Consider the following 17,889-nt stretch of genomic DNA (forward strand, 5'->3'; position numbering starts at 1 on the left):
CCTCAGGGGGACTCGAAGGGCTACGGTAGACCACACCGAGAAGGAGAGAATCGGACCCGCGCAGCGGGATTTGGACCCACGGTGCATCGCAGAAGGGTGCAGGGGTGGTGTCAGCGAGGACAATCGGGATTGGTAGGGCCGCGTGTAAGTACAGAGCAACCCCACCAGCCCTCCCTCGTTTTGAGTCAGCTCGAAAAATAAAGTAACCGTCTATCGAGATCTCCGCGTCGGAGACATCTGGGGTGAACCAGGTCTCTGTGAGTGCGATTATGGACGGTTTTTCAAGGCAAGCTGACTGTCTAACATCGCCGAGTTTGTTGAAAGCCAATCGCCATGAGGCGCGTTTCATAGTCCACGACTTTAAGGCTGGCTACCGTGCGTCCTGAGTAGAAAACTTGGTCGGAGTGTTCAAGAATTGGTCTGACATGGGCACCATAGTGCATTTGGCAGTCCATGCGAGTGGCACGGGAGAAGGTTCACCGAATAATCCATAGAACGACGAATGCCAAATTCTCATAGTACAGTGAGGACATGTTTGAAGACAGCCAGATACCTAGATCCTTTCTGGCATCTACCCCCGTGATGTCTTCCGGTCCATATTTACCGTGCACAACAATGGCGTTCGCTGAGTCCCCTCCGATTCACACATGGATGCACTTTTCGTCATTCAGAGGAAAGTTGCGATCCAGCGACCACTGCTTTGTAGCAGCTACATCCAATTTGATGGCGCTTGCGTTAGAATTCCAGGATTTCAAGTCGTCTGCAAAAGGTAGACATGAATTTGAAAGAACATTTGGAAGGTCCTAGACGTAGATCGGAAGCATAAATGGTCCCAAAACATAGCTTTGGGGAACTCCAATGGAGACCGGCGCCGAAAAGAAGTACGCCGAGCCTAGCTTCACTCGGAATGTTCCGTCTGATAAAAACACTTCAAGCAAGCGTAGAACTGCCCCTTGAACCCCGTAAGACTCGAGTTCGTTGAACAGTGGGACGTGTGGAACTCGGTCGAATGCTTTTGAGAAGTCGAAAAATATGGCATCTGGTATGACTAATCCTTGGCTTGGGCTAAGCTGTCCGAGCATGCTCGTCACGCAAGACCGGTTTGGGATGAATCTATGTTGAACTTGGGATATCAAGTTGTTAGTAGTAAGCTGATCTAAGATGGATCGCTTCAGATTGCGTTCCATCACCTTGCACTATACAGTAATGAGACTAATCGGCCTGTAGCCGCTGGATGCTTCGGCATTTCCACGAAGGATGAGTGGTACTAATGAGTCACGCGATTGAGAAAATCGCTCAATGTTCCCTTGGTCAACAAATAGGACGGTGTATCTGGTATGGCAGGGAGTCAGAGCTATGCAGTGAAAAAGGTGGCTTTGATGCAGGACCTCTATTAGTTCAGTGGCACAACCATATCTGCCGGGGTCGCTAACCTGTGGTTTATTCCTCGGACCCCATCCCTAGATACAGCTCTGAGCAATACGACAACCTTGATTTGCAAGGTCTTTTATGCTTCATTTCTGAGTCATCGGCTGACCGTCTCTGGTCATCTCCGCCCCATAAGGTCTCGGCTAATTACGTGACCTGACCAGCGTAACATGTAGGATGTAACTAGTTGATATATCTGACATAAGAACGATCTTTCCTGTTTCGGCATTACTTACCTGCAGTGCCCACCAAACCAGCGCACTTATTCAAGGTGTTCTAATAATCGAATGTAAAGTTTTCAACCGCCTCTGTGATCCATAAGGTAGGACAGATCGGACAGCAGCAATGTAACTGCCATTGACAAAGAAGCTGCTAGCACCCTCGCGGCACAAATGATGGCGTTTGACAACACTGGCCTGGTCTTTCCATTTTCGTAAGTGGCTTCGTCTATTGCCAATTCACAAGGACTTGTGCCCACATAGATGAACACATCCGTTGCATCGACCGCTTGACAACCCACTGACGGTGCTGGATTTATGCACCAATTTACCAGCTCGCGCGTGCAATGCGCAGCTACCTACCCCCCCAATCATCGGTGAACGAAACTGTGGCAGCTACAACCAGTGTACGACGAGTACGCGGTTCTTACAGCTGACAATGATGATGATGATGATAAGCAATAGGGAATAGCAGAACAGCAAAGCAAAGATTTTGAGTAGTCTTGAGCTGAACCTACGTGATATTTCGAGGCTCTGGACCTACAGATGCGTTGGAAATGTCCACCCACAACTCCAGCTGACAATGATGATGATGATGATAAGCAATAGGGAATAGCAGAACAAAATAGCAAAGATTTTGAGTAGTCTTGAGCTGAACCTACGTGATATTTCGAGGCTCTGGACCTACAGATGCGTTGGAAATGTCCAATTTTCCCACAACTCTTGCCCACGGATTCTTTAGCGGGACACTTAAAACGAGAGTACTTGGGGTTCCCACAAAAGTAACATGTATGTTGTGTAGCGGTGGAAACCGTTGTTTCGTACTTAACAATGGACAAAGGAGTAGACACAGAAAAAGCAATGGGTTGTCCGTATACTTATGATTGTGACTGTTTGTGCAAGTTCGAGAGCTCGTGCGGCTTCATGGGCCTTTTCAAGGTCTAATTCATGCCATGCTAGCAGTTCCTCCCGAATGGTATTCGACTGCAGTCCGGTTATCAGGGCATCCCGAACTGCTTCGTTTGTATGTTCCACAGCAGATACTGCTCTGAATTTACAGTTTTTAGTAATTGACTTCAGTTTTTGAACGAACTGGTCGACATCTTGACCAGGTTCTTGTTTAAATGTAGGTAAAAGATGGCGTGCATACAGGATGTTTTTCGGGCGAATGTAAAGTTTTTCCAGTAAGGTCACCGCAGAATCGTAGTCGTTACGTTCTGCATTGAAGTCATACACTGTGTGGTCAATGTAACGTATGAAAGTTTCCAATTTGTTTGAACCTTCAGGTCTGATTGAGTTAATGTACGTTTTGAAGGTACGGAATTAATGAGTCCATCGTTTCATGCCATCTGATGAGTGAGGATCAGTATCAAGAACCTTAGTTCGGAGACATGATCCATTTCTTTTTTATTAGGCGATTAAGTTGTTGCGAGAGTCGAGTAGTTCCAGGACGAGATTAGAAGGGAGACAGAATAGAAGGGCGTAATATACGCTTTAATCGTCTGATAGCGATAGTACATGAGCTGAAAATGTAGAGTTTGGATTTCGAGTTACCGGTTTATGCAAAGGTATGGCTTATATAGTCATGATACCGGTGTGCCATTGATACATGCTGTGACGAATTTACGTCAACCGGGTGATTTCATCCTGAATGTTGTGGTCATGGCCACTGCCTGCGTCCTTTTGTCGGGTCGGTGTTTGTGCGAGCTCCTGAAGTTGTCTCTGCAGCATTCTTCTTTGTGACCGTTTCGACTGCACTTGCTGCACCTGTGGTTTCGGTAGGGATAGTGGCGTGAATAATGCCATTCTTCACAAAACCAACAGGGTGTGGGCGGCTTTCTTGGAGTTCGTTTAGAATTTGATTGCCTTTTGGAAGTCACTTTGCATACCATATCGGGCTAATATAATTTGGAATGTCCAATCACTGCACCATCAGCCTTGAGATTGATAAAATGCTGGCATTCGGGGTATGTTTCTGAAAAGTCAACTCTGGATCCTGTTCAATTCGATTCAGTAACCGGGGCCGAATATCTGCATCGTGTGGCGATTGAAGACCAGCCACGAAGATGAGACACTTGAATTGATCCTCCATCATGGAGCTGAGCTGAAAGCGCTCGCATTCTCTCTTGACCACACCGGCACAGTTGATGAAATTTTCAGTATCCCTTTTGGTAATCTTGAGACACTGACAGCGAGGAACAAGGAACTTTGCTCACCGAATATTTGGGCCAGGATTTTGGCAGCCTCTGAGAAATCCAGATTACGAGGGAGTTTGGGGAGTATGATCATGTTCAGCTGTCCCCAGTTTCCGCAGCAACAGTCGAACTTTCCATGCATTATCAAACTGAGTAAAGTCGGTTTGAAGCACGTCCTCATATTTCTTGAACCAACTTTCGAAAGTTCGTCTAGATTCAGCGTCGAGATTGAATTCAGTAATCGAGCATCTGTGGAAAAAGACGGAGGCCCAACTGTTTTTGTCACATTCACCGAAATACTGCGCATCAGAGACTCAACAAGCCTCATTTGAGCTTCTTCAAGCTGCTTCTGTTGCTGTTGTAAAATTATTTGCAGTTCCTCTGCCGGAATTGACCTCGTGGGTTTGGGTTGTCACCAGTTGTTGTGTCTCGCCGAACGGTCGTGCAACTTTGTATCGGTCCCTTGGCCTCTTGCTCCGCCCACTATGGTGTATCAAAAGGCATGGTAGCTCGAGACAGCCCTCTAGACACATCCATCCAAATGATGGTTATTAGGGACGGATGGCCTCCGGACAGCTGGATAACCTTTAAAACGAGGTGTCACAATCCCAGACGATGCTGCCTCCAAAGAAAGGAATGATCGTGGGGTAACATGAGAATTTATGTGCGAACGACGACCTCAACTCCACACAGCTTTTGTTCGGGACTGCATCATAGCGTTTGCACAACCGGATGCGGACCGCAGGGCAGCAGGGAGGGTGTGGTGAGCAGAACCACCGGGAGGACTGCCCGATCTTGGGTTGATCTAATGCCTCTACTTTTTCAAGCCTGGCGCTTGTTCGAGTTCGCTTCTGTAGCCCTAACATATTTGAGTGCGACCGTAGGGCAGCAGGGTTCTATGCTTCTAGTGGATGTCAGACGATTCGGATGACTATTCGGTCATACTAAATGATGATGAGAATCCGGGTTCTATGCTTCTAGTGGATGTCAGACGATTCGGATGACTATTCGGTCATACTAAATGATGACTGAGAATCCGTGTTGTGTCATTTACTGTAGGGTCACGCTGGCCATGTCATGATTTTGTCCGTGAGTTCATTTGACATTATATGGGAGACCTGGTCGCCAGACAAGGATCTGCTACACCCTGATGGTGCCCTATTGACCCATGTGCAACAAACCACACCTCGGTTAGCACCATTGCGCCACGATGAGATGGGGGTAAACTTTCACACATCCAGGTGGCCCGATTCTCTCATGCGGACGACAATCTGACCAAAGAAAGCTAAATTCATGAAATACTTTGCTGTCTAATCAATATTTGTTTTCTGTTACTTCAGAACCGTCTCGATTCTCTCATCACTTTTTGTCAAACCGGTCCAGGATGAAGGCCTGTTTGATGCTACTGAGAAGGATTGTTCCGAAAAGCGGTATTACAGTGAGTTGGTCTATATTATCTATCATTTCAGCTTTCCTCACTACTCCTTTAATTGTGTTATAATAAGGATAAATTTGGGCCACGGGTATCTGTTTTTTCATACTCTTCAATGAAGCTGAAATATAAGCCGCCCTTGTGGTAGCCTTTGGCAGTGCTGGTTTTAAAAAGATTGAGGACTGAGTCATCGTTAGTTTCACTGGTGTATCGCTTTTTATTGACAACTTTGGAAACAGCTTGTGTATAGCGCTCTGCCGTTGAGTCTACGCGTATTTGCGGGCTATTCTAACTCGTTTTACTGAGGACAGTAAGTAATAGAGGTTTTTGGGCTCCAGATATTGGGCATCAGTTGGATACAACGGTTAAATAGGTAGCTCAGTGGTGAAAGCGTCAGCTATTAACGGGTGGCCCATGGTGCGAACCCAACCCTGCCCCCTTCCGGCTATGGTATCCATAGTACTTCCTTTGGGTCGCGTAGTAGTTATGCGCCGAAAGTGTGCCCTGGCTGGGTAATTGCGATTAGTTTTGGTTGTGGTAGCTCGCAAGTAAAGGACAGCATTATGCCGTATAATACAGGAACCAGAGTCTTCGAACTTGGAGGATAGACGCCTTCGTTTGGCTGACAGGAGCAAACTTTTTTTTAATGTGCTACTTAAGGATAAAGCGCAAGACAGTTTGATGACTTTCCGCATATAAAAGAGGGTTGAGACCGTCGGTCCTGTTTTATGATACAGTCGTGGTATAACTACCGCAGACCGTATGTTGAACGAATGTAACATTGGTTTTGCATGTGGAGGCACGTTGGATGTCGCTGCTCTAAGTTTCCAAGCCTGCTCAACATGCAATTTACAATTTACGGTGATACACTACAAATGCTTGATGATGCGTAACTTTCATGCAACCGAAAGGGACGAACACTACAGTAGAAGACTAGAAACCAAGGAGAAGAATGAGTGTGGTGCAAAGAATACTTGTAGAGATGGTCAAGAACACGGTGCCCTCTATCAGCATTGGAGTGAACACATGTGAGTGTCATCTCAGAGTAGTACTGATTCAGCTCCCTTGGCGGACTTCACTAAACGTAAGTATAGTTTACAGGAGTCAAAATCCCAGCTAACCTCTAATGTACTATAAGAACCTCGGTGGTCAAGCTTTTGGAGACATTTAGGGTTTTTGGATTTAGGATGACCAAGTGTGGCAATCGTCGAGGCTGCTTTTACAGTCACATCGCATAAGTTACTTCAGCTTCAACAAAATTTATATGCGATACCACAAATAACATGAGTTTGTGCATGTTGTTCGTGCCTCGATAACGAACGCATTGGCTTTATCTGTCACCGCAACTACACCTTGTGCAACTGACCATTTGTGCTAACCGAGCAACAAACTCATGATCTTCATTTAACGGTTTTCAATAAGTCAAAGGGGATGAGGCTCAATAAAGCAATACTTTGAAGGTGCGACTGCATGTCAGCAGAGAGGGTCAGCGTCTGTTTGAGACAGTTTGTGCGGATGCACGGCCGTCAGAATAACGTCGTCCGTATGATCCAATTCCGCTACTCTCTATCTCGATGTAATTTCCGTGCTCACATTCATGGTCCCCTGAATTGTTCACTCCATAATGATGTCAACGGCAGAATTGGACAAAAGAGCGAGAGGGTCAATCCTAACGCAACTTTAGTAGTCGAATGCTTTTCTTCGCAAGCCATATGCAGGAAAGCTATCTTATTCCGGAGTCGAAAGCTCCTTTGAAGTTAACGGAATGCATGGTTGTCTGTCGGTGAAATCGGCGCTGCCCGATCACTCCTACCTGGTTGAAACTTAGTTCGATCATCTCCGACTTGAAATTCACGTGCCGAAGGTAGGCCTTGTAGTACTGGGGAAGTTCGGAGGACTGTTTTGAATGGTTTGAGGCTTATACATTTATGGTTGTAGTAGTCATGTCACGAGCCTCTTCCCTTGCTACTTCCGAACAACAGAAGATTTCTGAAAACTATCAGGTCGACATGTACGACCGATTTGTTCAGGTTCGAGATTTAGTGAGAATCCAAGGTCTGTTGCAGTTGAGTTGCTGGCAGTTTCCGGCATCGTGGACACGCATTTGTTGGTTCGTGTTTGCATCCAGAACGCCGTCCCTGGTTTGCAAGCGCCATCATTTTTCGTGAGACTTGGTTACGATGCTTCACCGCAAAGTATGCGCACCTTTTCTGCTATGATCTACCTTAGTAAGCGAATTCGTTACGTCATCCAGGTTCTGGGTTTTAATGGATCTCCGTTGCTTTTCTGCATTGGCTGAGCTATCTGGGAAATTGTTGTCTATTGCTAACAGTGGTGCAACTCCTATGTTGCTCCTGGGGTTCCTGCTCCACCCCATCTGGTGTATCAAAAGGTATGGTAGCTTAAGACAATCCCTTATGCAGACAAAGGAAGATTATTGCTACCATTTATAGGGTCACCACAGAATGCCCTACAAGGTCGCGCCATATAGGCCATTTCCGCTATTGTCATTGGCCATTTGTGAATTGGGTTCCGGGGTCTCCATCCAGGAAGGAGGCAGTTATCGATCCGACTAAGTTTACTGGTTAGTATCTTCATATTTCGTTGCTAAATCACACACTGTCCACCTCTGAGTCGCTTTCACTCGACACAGCTGGGCGAAAAGAGTTCTGTTAGGCAGGTGGTCTTCTGGCACGCAAAGTTCGTATCCTAACGTGCGAACGAAGATGTCACTAAAATGGAGAACTATTTCCCAGAATATTCGTGACTAAATAGGACATTGAAAAAAAGCTATGCAGATTGCATGCTTTTACACGAGTTTCTAATTGCTTCTTCATTTTTAGCCATTCTGCTCAATAGTCAATCAGCAGCGTCTGCAATCTACTAGTGTGATCACCGACGCTAATATTGATGCCTCACCTGTGTCAAAGCACTTTCTGAATGTTGGTTTTCATCAAGATCTGCCTAAGGCATGCTATGGTGGTCGCCATACGGTGGCCATGCTCACCGGGGACGGAGTCGGTCCAGAGATGATGGACTACGTGAAAGAGGTGTATCAGCTTATTGGCGCTCCGGTGGATTTTGAGGAGATTCATGTGAACATTAACTGTGCGGAAACCACTTTTCGTGATGCGCTTCTGGCCATGGAGCGTAACGGAGTCGGAATCAAGGGAAACTTTGCCACTGAACCTGGTAGGTGACCTCTCCTGCTTTTGTTCTGCCGTTTTCTTCAACGTAGCGTGTGCGTTCAGTGTGTCTGAGGGACGTGTGTCCATCTGGGAAGTCTAGGCGTTTTACTGGCGAGCAAGTTCCGGCGTCACATCACATGTGTTACTCATAGGGTTTTCCCCACTCTGTCGCCACATCATCATCATCATCAACGACAGCATGACATCAGTGCTCAGCACCAATGCTTCACTGCCGTACAGCCATGACTTATTTGAAAGCCTTATTGTAAAGAAAAGAATAAAGGTGGATGGGGGAGGGATTTAGTGCTAGCTTAACACAATCATTCCGAGGTGCCTACACCTCCAGACATTCACTCAGGCAATCTGTCGCCACATGTGTATGTCGAATCTACTCGCAGGTGACATACTTCCATCCAGCAAGCAACACTAATCGGTCGCTTATGGCGGAACGGAATTAATTCCAATCACCAACCGGGAGACTGCGGGTTGGAGTCACTCGGTGATACGTAAGAGACATACTGCTGATGCCTCGATCCAGTGCTTTTCGCCATAGGTTGGCTTCATTTTCAAGGTGAAATTCTGACTGGAGCCTCAAATTCTCCTCACTAATTATAAACACAAGGTTAAACAGCCTCAAATATTTCTCCCTGTGATCCAGTCAGTAAGAAGTTGTGTATATGTGAGGTGTCGTGGCAGCGGTGCGTCTGACTGTTGAGCCTCCACGAAGCAGCTGGTCAGTGTTTGATTCTTACGTGACAGCCAACTCTCCCTCATAGCTCCGAATGGCTGCCTGCGGGTGATAGATGAGTCAAACCAAACGAGGTTAGCCTCTCAGTGATCACCGTAGGTAAACGAGTACAGAGGAGTGATAATCTACGGCACGTACTGCAGGTTGCACTTAGTGTGCGAACCACGGGAACGTCAGTTGAGCCCCTTAAAAAAGCGTGCGGAACGCAAATCCTGTTCTGTTGGTAGGGGTTTACTTCATGGTGAGCAACCCTCTTTGGTGTGTTTCAGCAGTTGATAATCATTTTCTGATTGAATAACTGGTTATGTAAGATGTTTTCCAACGCTTTATAGCCCTCAACATAAGATGTGAGCATCAAGAGAACGCCACACTGCACTACCCAGATTATGAGAAGGATCGTGGATATGCGGACCAAATCGCGGTCGCGAATTGGGACGCAGTTTTGGATTTCTCTGAAGCCTCTTAAAAACGATGCCATAAGTTGTGCCTGATGATTGTTCCATGTGGTTGGTACCTGTCGCACATGCACACTTCCTGCAAAACGATTATTTCATGTCATGAAAGCATGCTGCAGAGATATCACTGATCAGATCGAAATTGTCCTGAGGAGTCATAAAACAATAGGTGCACGCGTGTCTTTAGTCGATGTACCAACTACCAAGTCATTGATAAGTCACGCTCAGTAGAACGCTATCAGAAACCATCCTAGTTCGGTCATTGCGGGTTAAAAGGGGAGCGATTAAATGCTCCGCAGTGACATTCTTCACATGGAAACGATGAACTCAGTTTAGTGTTTCTATCAAGTTATCAGGGTTTTTGTTAACGAGCGATAGTCGATATCTCCATCCTCCTCTCGCTACCACGAGGATAAGATTTTCTTTAACCCCTGTACCGCATGTTCAGGCCAATCGTCACGGAATTTGGCTTTACGCACACAACTCAATCTGTATGCGTTCGTTCAGCGCTGTCGTAATTTCCCCGGTATCGATACACGACACCAAAACGTGGACATTGTGATTATTCGCGAGAACACGGAAGGAGAGTACAGTCGGGTACGTTTGGTTTTTTGAGCCTAATCGTACCCTTGTTATTTACGCACGATGTTGGTTTGTTTGTTTTGCCCCGTCCGCCTTTATCTGGAAGGGTTGACCTGTTCTGGTACGGCAGTGAAGCATCACTGCCAACACTGATGTTGTTGTCTTTGATGATAGTGATGATGATGACCTCTTCTGAGAATTGGCCTCTCTGTGTGGAAGCAAATCTACTAGGAACCGATTAACTAATATTTTTAAGTCTGAAATTTGGAATATTTCTCCCATCCGTTTCGGACCGGTCTTTACACGTCATCCAAAAATCAACAGTGATGGGACCTAGATACCATAGGTTGCATTATTTTACTACCCATCCAAACGGAGATTTCGACAATGCTAGAAAATCGAGGTTTTTGGGGACTAGTGCTTTCGAAGACATCTCAACTAGCGTGTACAAATATAAATAAGGAATCGGTAAACGGTGCGAAAATCTGACTTGGAGTTGTTACGATTTGCTGTGATTGTTCGAAGGCCTATTCAGTGTTCTCAGTGCTGTTTTTGAAGCAGTAGCGAGGGCTGATGTACTTTGTTATCAGTTTGGGAACCATGCTAGGTGATTCAGGTGGGTGGAACAACTAGTTGGCTATCGTACGTGTAATCGATCGGAACACTTGAAACAAGCTTGGATCCTCAACTGAGCGGCACAGACAGTACTCGAGAGATGATTTCGGGCATTTTTTCTTGCTTCATGTGGGTTTTCCTAACCAAACTCTCACTTTTAGTGCATTCATCCCTAGAGAACACTATCCGGTCTGTTAATGAATGCAGCATCATGCTTCGTTTTAACTTGATTCCTTTAAATGGGCCAAATTGAGTAACCACTGCAGCTCGTTTGAGAACCAAGGTCAGCGGGCTGTTACCATGGCGTTCGCAAAGTATTCGATCTGAACGGTTCCGATCAACTTATTTGACGAAACCCGTGATATAAACGGGAGGTTCAGCTAGGATTCGGCTAAGTCTCCCTCCACTATTTAATTAATTTGCAGCTGTGTACTTCGCTAATTGCGTACAATATAGTATTCGAGGGGTACATAAGGTTGATGGGCATTCAGAGACTTTGCCTACCTAATGGGCCCGAGAAAGCTGCAATCTGTAATGGGTTTTTGAATAGTTTTCAGCAACATTACGGGTAGTATGTTCCGCCAAGATCGCGTTTTTATATTCATCATTTATGCTTATGATCATCAGCAAGTAAGGGTATCATCGAAATGTTGACGATATCAATGTCCTCAAAAACTTTGTACCTTTATGCGTGCTAATGAACTTCCGGCAAACTACGAATATATATATATATATATATATATATATATATATATATATATATATATATATATATATATATATATATATATATATATATATATATATATATATATATATATATATATTCAGTGTCGCTTTTCCGTAAATCGCCTCGGAGCATTACAGTTGTTTTCTATAGAGGCAATGTTGGTAGCTCAGGTAGTGCACAACCATCAACCCATCGTTACGCACCACTTCGATACACAACGCACTGATGATGTCTCCTTGATTGGTGATGAAACGTTTGCAATCAAATTTCCCAGCTCAGCGAACAAGCCAATCACCATTATAGTTGTGTCCAAGGTTTCATCTGTGCTAGGAGTCGGGATCAGGCAACAAAGCTGGGGATAGAATATCGTCGCAGTCCGCTCATATTATTGTTTGCTCGCTACGTTATCGAAACATAACACAGAACAATCGTTAGTAACGCAGCACAAGCATATTTAACACATATTCCTAACCTTCGGGCTATAGGGTTGTATATATCATACTTCATACAACGATAAGATGGTCTTGCGAACCCATGATATTTGATGACTTATACATTCGACATATGTATCGCATATATATATATATATATATATATATATATATATATATATATATATATATATATATATATATATATATATATATATATATATATATATATATATATATATATATATATATATATATATATATATATATATATATATATATATATATATATATATATATATATATATATATATATATATATATATATATATATATATATATATATATATATATATATATATATATATATATATATATATATATATATATATATATATATATATATATATATATATATATATATATATATATATATATATATATTCGTTTACATAACCCGCGACGTTTATCGAAGTGCTTCAGATGGACCCCTTTGAGTGGCGAAGACATGAAGCAACCTCGTACGTCTTCCTGAATTTTGTAGACTGACCCAACGGCTTAAGCCTCCCGGTAGTTTTTGAATAACTTAGTGTTCAAGTTGGCAATGGAATTTGTCGTTGAGACTAAGTAATATTCTGTTAATCTCTGTCCACTGATCAACTTAGGATGCTGCATTAGGTCACCAACCACTGCTCTCCTTCAGGATCCTAGTCTCCAAAGGCTAACCCTTCTAACAGTTTCATAACTACGTATACCGAAGATGTATAGCACCTGAGGCTCATCTTACCTGCTTTAAAACGACTATCGCCTAGGATACAATCCTTCGGTTACTGCAAGGGACAAAAGTGGCCCACCACCTTTTGAAATTGGTTTCTCGTCGTCCTGCGAGACAATGACTTACGCATCGTTCTTTAACAATGGTCACTTGTATGAATGGTTAGAGCGTGAATTCACTGACCGGAATGTTCGTAATTCGAACTCAGCCCCTGCTGAGTTCTAGACTTCTCCTGTCTAGGCTTGGACAACCTGGCATGATCTCAGCCCTCGTGCTACTGTCGGGTGGCTTGGCAGCTAGGCACCGAAATTGTGTTACAGCTGGACGATTTTTCTTTATTTATTCGTGGCACCAGTTCCTCCAAGGCTTGTTAGTCAGGATTGGTTTTTACTTGAAACTGACTCACTGTACACGGAAGTTATCGGCTTTACCGAACCAAGTGCCAAAACTCTTGTACTTTGATGAGAGTAGATCACCTGTGAGTTGAGTCGACCCATACGTGATATTTTGGTTCAACGAGTCAAGTCCACCCATATATTAATCCTTCATGGAGCCACAATGACAATACTAGTGAAAGAAAGATGGCCTTCGCTGCGGAGTTGTTTATTAGAAAACGCCAAGTGAACAGTTACCGACTATTGGACAGGGAAGCAGAACTCTCATATGTATCTTGTTTGATGAAACTGAATATCCATCTTCTTCGTCTTCCTGAACTTTCCTGGATATTCATTGACTGTTGCTCAAATGCAAGCAAATGCCATTCCACAAATTCCGTGATAGATCTCAGTTTTCAAAAGACGCGAGGCGGTTTTACGAGAAAAGACTACTCGCATACCCCCATCAGTAGTATCCACCATCACGTAGAACGTGGTTGCAAGCATGGTGTTGAATGGATTTTTCCAACTGGCCATTTGTCGTCCTTCCTTTATGGGTAGATGGATCGTTTCTACGAAGGGTTCCAACAATGCCCCAATGCGTCTTGCCTAAGGCCTCCTTGTTCTACCACTAGACAGACGCAAGGCGTTCTCAAAAGGTCGCAAACTAATTTTTTTAGCAAGAAAATAACATAATCCTTGTCTGCTGTCTTTTGTGATCACTTCAGCTTGAACATGAAAACGTACCTGGAGTGGTGGAGTCACTGAAAGTAATCACAGCGGAGAAGTCCAGACGGTGAGTTATCTTTCACACCCCACCCTTTGGTTTGTGTCCCGAATTGTTAAACGTTTGCCGTCGGATGTTGTTCAACACGATAGGTAGGCGATTCCTCGTTACATTAAGGATGCCGAAAGTCCTGGGTTCATGTGCTGATGAATCTTCTGTGATACACAGCTGACACACAATCCGCAAGAGATCAGTGGGTCTGGTGGTTAGATCAGACTCAAACAAGAGTATTCACACACTCCTTAGCCGATGTACCCCACCAGTCTAGCATGTTGTTGCTTAATATCGCATTATGACAGTTGAATTACTACCAAAATAATCCCCCAAAATTTGTTGTTCAAGGATCGCTCACTTCGCTTTCAACTATGCCATCCGACACAACCGGAAGAAGGTAACCGCCGTGCACAAGGCAAACATCATGAAACTTGGCGATGGACTGTTCCTGGACACATGTAGTGATGTTGCAAAAGCATACCCTCAAGTAAGTTCGTTTGAAAATGTCGCCGGGCCTCGATGTTCGTTTTTCTTAACTAAGCGCTGTCTTCCAGAAGTACATTCAGTTGCAAATCAATTTGGTTTTCACGAGAGACTCAACTGAATTTCCCGTCTATGATATTCTACAACTGAATGTGCTGCACACAGGCCGCCTCATGTTTCAGTTGGCACGATACTCGAGATATCGCAGTATATTCTCATAAAGGAAACTACTCGCAAGGTCGAAGGGTTTTCAGCAACCTTGTGAGTAGTTTCCTTTATGAAAATAAGCGCTGTCTTCTTTTGGATTGGTTTACTAGCAAATGGCGACATGATGAAGCGTAACAGATTTCAGCATGCAGAAATGGAAGTACACTTGATTGATTCAGGAAGTAAATAGATCGCCAGAAGTATTTGGACAATCAAACCCTGCTCATTCAAAGATTGTGGCCTTGGCTATTCCACCCGGTAAACTAACTGATAGGGACTCCACATGCGCCCTCACATATTCATCAGAAGACGTCCAAAAATTGACATTTCAGGGTCGACTGCCCACCGTATCTTGGTCTATGTGCATGCACCGAACGACTTACTTTCTGGGTATTTTTTCATTAGAATCACTCCGAAACACATTTTTATTCTTGCTTCAGATCGAATTCAACGCAATGATCATTGACAACACGTGCATGCAGCTAGTGAGCAGACCCCAGCAATTCGATGTCATCGTTCTGCCCAACTTATACGGGAATATTGTTGGCAACATTGCGGCCGGTTTGGTTGGTGGTGCAGGCTTGGCAAGCGGTGTAAATCTGGGAGAACGAAATGCCCTGTTCGAGATGGGCACTCGAAACTCCGGACGTTCCTTGGTGGGAAAAAATCTGGCGAATCCGTGTGCGATGTTGCTAACCGCGGCACATTTGTTAGAATACCTGAGTGAGTATTCACTGTGTTGGCTGGACACTTATTGGTTTTTGATACAGGGGTCTTCAAAAAAAACCTGGTTGCCCTCAAATTTATGGGTCTGGTACATCAGACCGCCAGAAACAGTTTCACTTGGCACCATTCTACTTCGGAATAGGTCGGATTTTTTAAGGAAGATGAAAATCCTACTTATTAAGCACATACTGCTCTTTCTGGACTGAATTTAGATTCGTCGGTAACGAGTCTTGATCAGAGCCACCGCGCTTGGTCAACGGCTGATTTCTGTATTGTTTTTTTGTGTAGCATAGACACTACGAATCCATCCAGTTGGCGTGTTCCTGTTCGTATCAGGGTCAATCTGTGGCATAAATGCCATGCAATCCGGAGGGAGAAAGAGGCGAATAGGTTTCCGGATTGCCTGGGCACGACCGATAACTGAAGAGTAATTCTGAATGATGTACCTATTAGTCAGGGACTCTCACCTTGACCCTTGACTTACCCCGGATTTAGGGTGAACGAACCTGCCCTATTTGACATGGACCGAGCTGGTGTGTCGCATGTGCAAAGCGCTGCGACACTTTTGTGTATCAATGGAATGTGATAATAGCCGCCAAATCAGCCATCATTTGTTACACAATCGCTCACAGTAATCCCGCACAGCCTTACTTGTTTATTCGATTATCCAAACTCTCCTAATTGTAGATCACATGGACGAAGCGAGACAAATTTGGGATGCCATCTTTCACGTGGTTGGGGTGCAAAAGATTCGCACTCGTGATTTGGGTGGACAGCACAAGACACGCGACGTTGTGAGGGCCATCACAGAACGCATCCGACAGAACCAAATGTAGCGACACATCCACAGCACATCCTACTAGTTTTTCACTTAACTCTCAGGTCCACACACAGGATCGCATCACATTGTGTGCGCCGCGGTAGTCTGTTGTTGTGACCTTGATACTTCCCAATGTTACCTTGATCTCTATACTTCAAACGCAGTTTGAAAACCATAAAATTGCAGCATTTACTTTCGTTTTGAGTTTGGTGAACTAACTAGGAGGAGGGATTCCTTCTGTAAGTGGTTTTCAAAGACTGTTTTGGTTATGACTAGGCTTCGATCAACATGTTAAGAACAAGCTGCGGCTGATACAAATGTGCAACGGAATTCACTGTCGCACTAGACAAGAAAGGCTTCCAAGCAGACAGCGAAATGACAGCTCCGAAATAAATGTCATCGCGAGACTTAGAGGGACTCCTAAGGGAAATGCTTGCAAGCACGGAACAACCTGAACACCCCTGGATAAGGGTACAGATACACACCGTTGAGGTTACCGATACGGAACTTTGAGTGACGCGTAGGTCCGAATATTAAAAGAACTGGGTTCGAAATTCTACGGTACTATTTACACAAGGGTAAGCAAATGTATACAACAAACTTCAATTGTCCACGTTGGCAGCGTCAACAAGTCTGTCAGTCTGTCACTGACCAGCATAGTGCAGTGCCAACGTCCGCACACGAGAACAACGGTGAGCAGAATGCTGGCCCAGTAGTGTGGGTTGCGGTAGTCCCGTCCAACGAGTCTCGTGATTCTCTGTGGCCGTGCGATCACACGGAACTCATGGGGAAACAAGTCAAGACATGCTCAGACGGATTTTTTAAGGAAGATGAAAATCCTACTTATTAAGCACATACTGCTCTTTCTGGACTGAATTTAGATTCGTCGGTAACGAGTCTTGATCAGAGCCACCGCGCTTGGTCAACGGCTGATTTCTGTATTGTTTTTTTGTGTAGCATAGACACTACGAATCCATCCAGTTGGCGTGTTCCTGTTCGTATCAGGGTCAATCTGTGGCATAAATGCCATGCAATCCGGAGGGAGAAAGAGGCGAATAGGTTTCCGGATTGCCTGGGCACGACCGATAACTGAAGAGTAATTCTGAATGATGTACCTATTAGTCAGGGACTCTCACCTTGACCCTTGACTTACCCCGGATTTAGGGTGAACGAACCTGCCCTATTTGACATGGACCGAGCTGGTGTGTCGCATGTGCAAAGCGCTGCGACACTTTTGTGTATCAATGGAATGTGATAATAGCCGCCAAATCAGCCATCATTTGTTACACAATCGCTCACAGTAATCCCGCACAGCCTTACTTGTTTATTCGATTATCCAAACTCTCCTAATTGTAGATCACATGGACGAAGCGAGACAAATTTGGGATGCCATCTTTCACGTGGTTGGGGTGCAAAAGATTCGCACTCGTGATTTGGGTGGACAGCACAAGACACGCGACGTTGTGAGGGCCATCACAGAACGCATCCGACAGAACCAAATGTAGCGACACATACACAGCACATCCTACTAGTTTTTCACTTAACTCTCAGGTCCACACACAGGATCGCATCACATTGTGTGCGCCGCGGTAGTCTGTTGTTGTGACCTTGATACTTCCCAATGTTACCTTGATCTCTATACTTCAAACGCAGTTTGAAAACCATAAAATTGCAGCATTTACTTTCGTTTTGAGTTTGGTG

General features: G+C 44.6%; 2 protein-coding genes across 2 annotated transcripts in view; one reads left to right on the top strand and one right to left on the bottom strand.

Annotated features, from left to right (window-relative positions):
* Positions 1-641: 641 nt before the first annotated feature.
* Positions 642-17,889, bottom strand: part of T265_11589 (hypothetical protein) — a gene marked incomplete at both ends in the record, with an annotated part of 66,147 nt that continues 48,899 nt past the window's right edge. Inside the window, 3 exons of the mRNA XM_009178278.1 lie at positions 642-760; positions 2,525-2,934; positions 3,665-3,831. Of these exons, the coding sequence (XP_009176542.1) occupies positions 642-760; positions 2,525-2,934; positions 3,665-3,831 (696 nt within the window). The remainder of the gene's footprint in view (positions 761-2,524; positions 2,935-3,664; positions 3,832-17,889) is intronic.
* Positions 5,182-17,863, top strand: T265_11588 (hypothetical protein; the record flags this gene model as incomplete). Its single annotated transcript, XM_009178279.1, has 9 exons — positions 5,182-5,279; positions 8,117-8,465; positions 10,113-10,261; positions 13,900-13,967; positions 14,301-14,439; positions 15,083-15,365; positions 16,056-16,200; positions 16,251-16,288; positions 17,545-17,863. 9 exons carry the CDS (start codon positions 5,226-5,228, stop codon positions 17,691-17,693), a joined length of 1,374 nt encoding a protein of 457 aa, XP_009176543.1.

Source organism: Opisthorchis viverrini, assembly GCF_000715545.1.
Source record: "Opisthorchis viverrini unplaced genomic scaffold opera_v5_528, whole genome shotgun sequence".
Taxonomy (NCBI): domain Eukaryota; kingdom Metazoa; phylum Platyhelminthes; class Trematoda; order Opisthorchiida; family Opisthorchiidae; genus Opisthorchis; species Opisthorchis viverrini.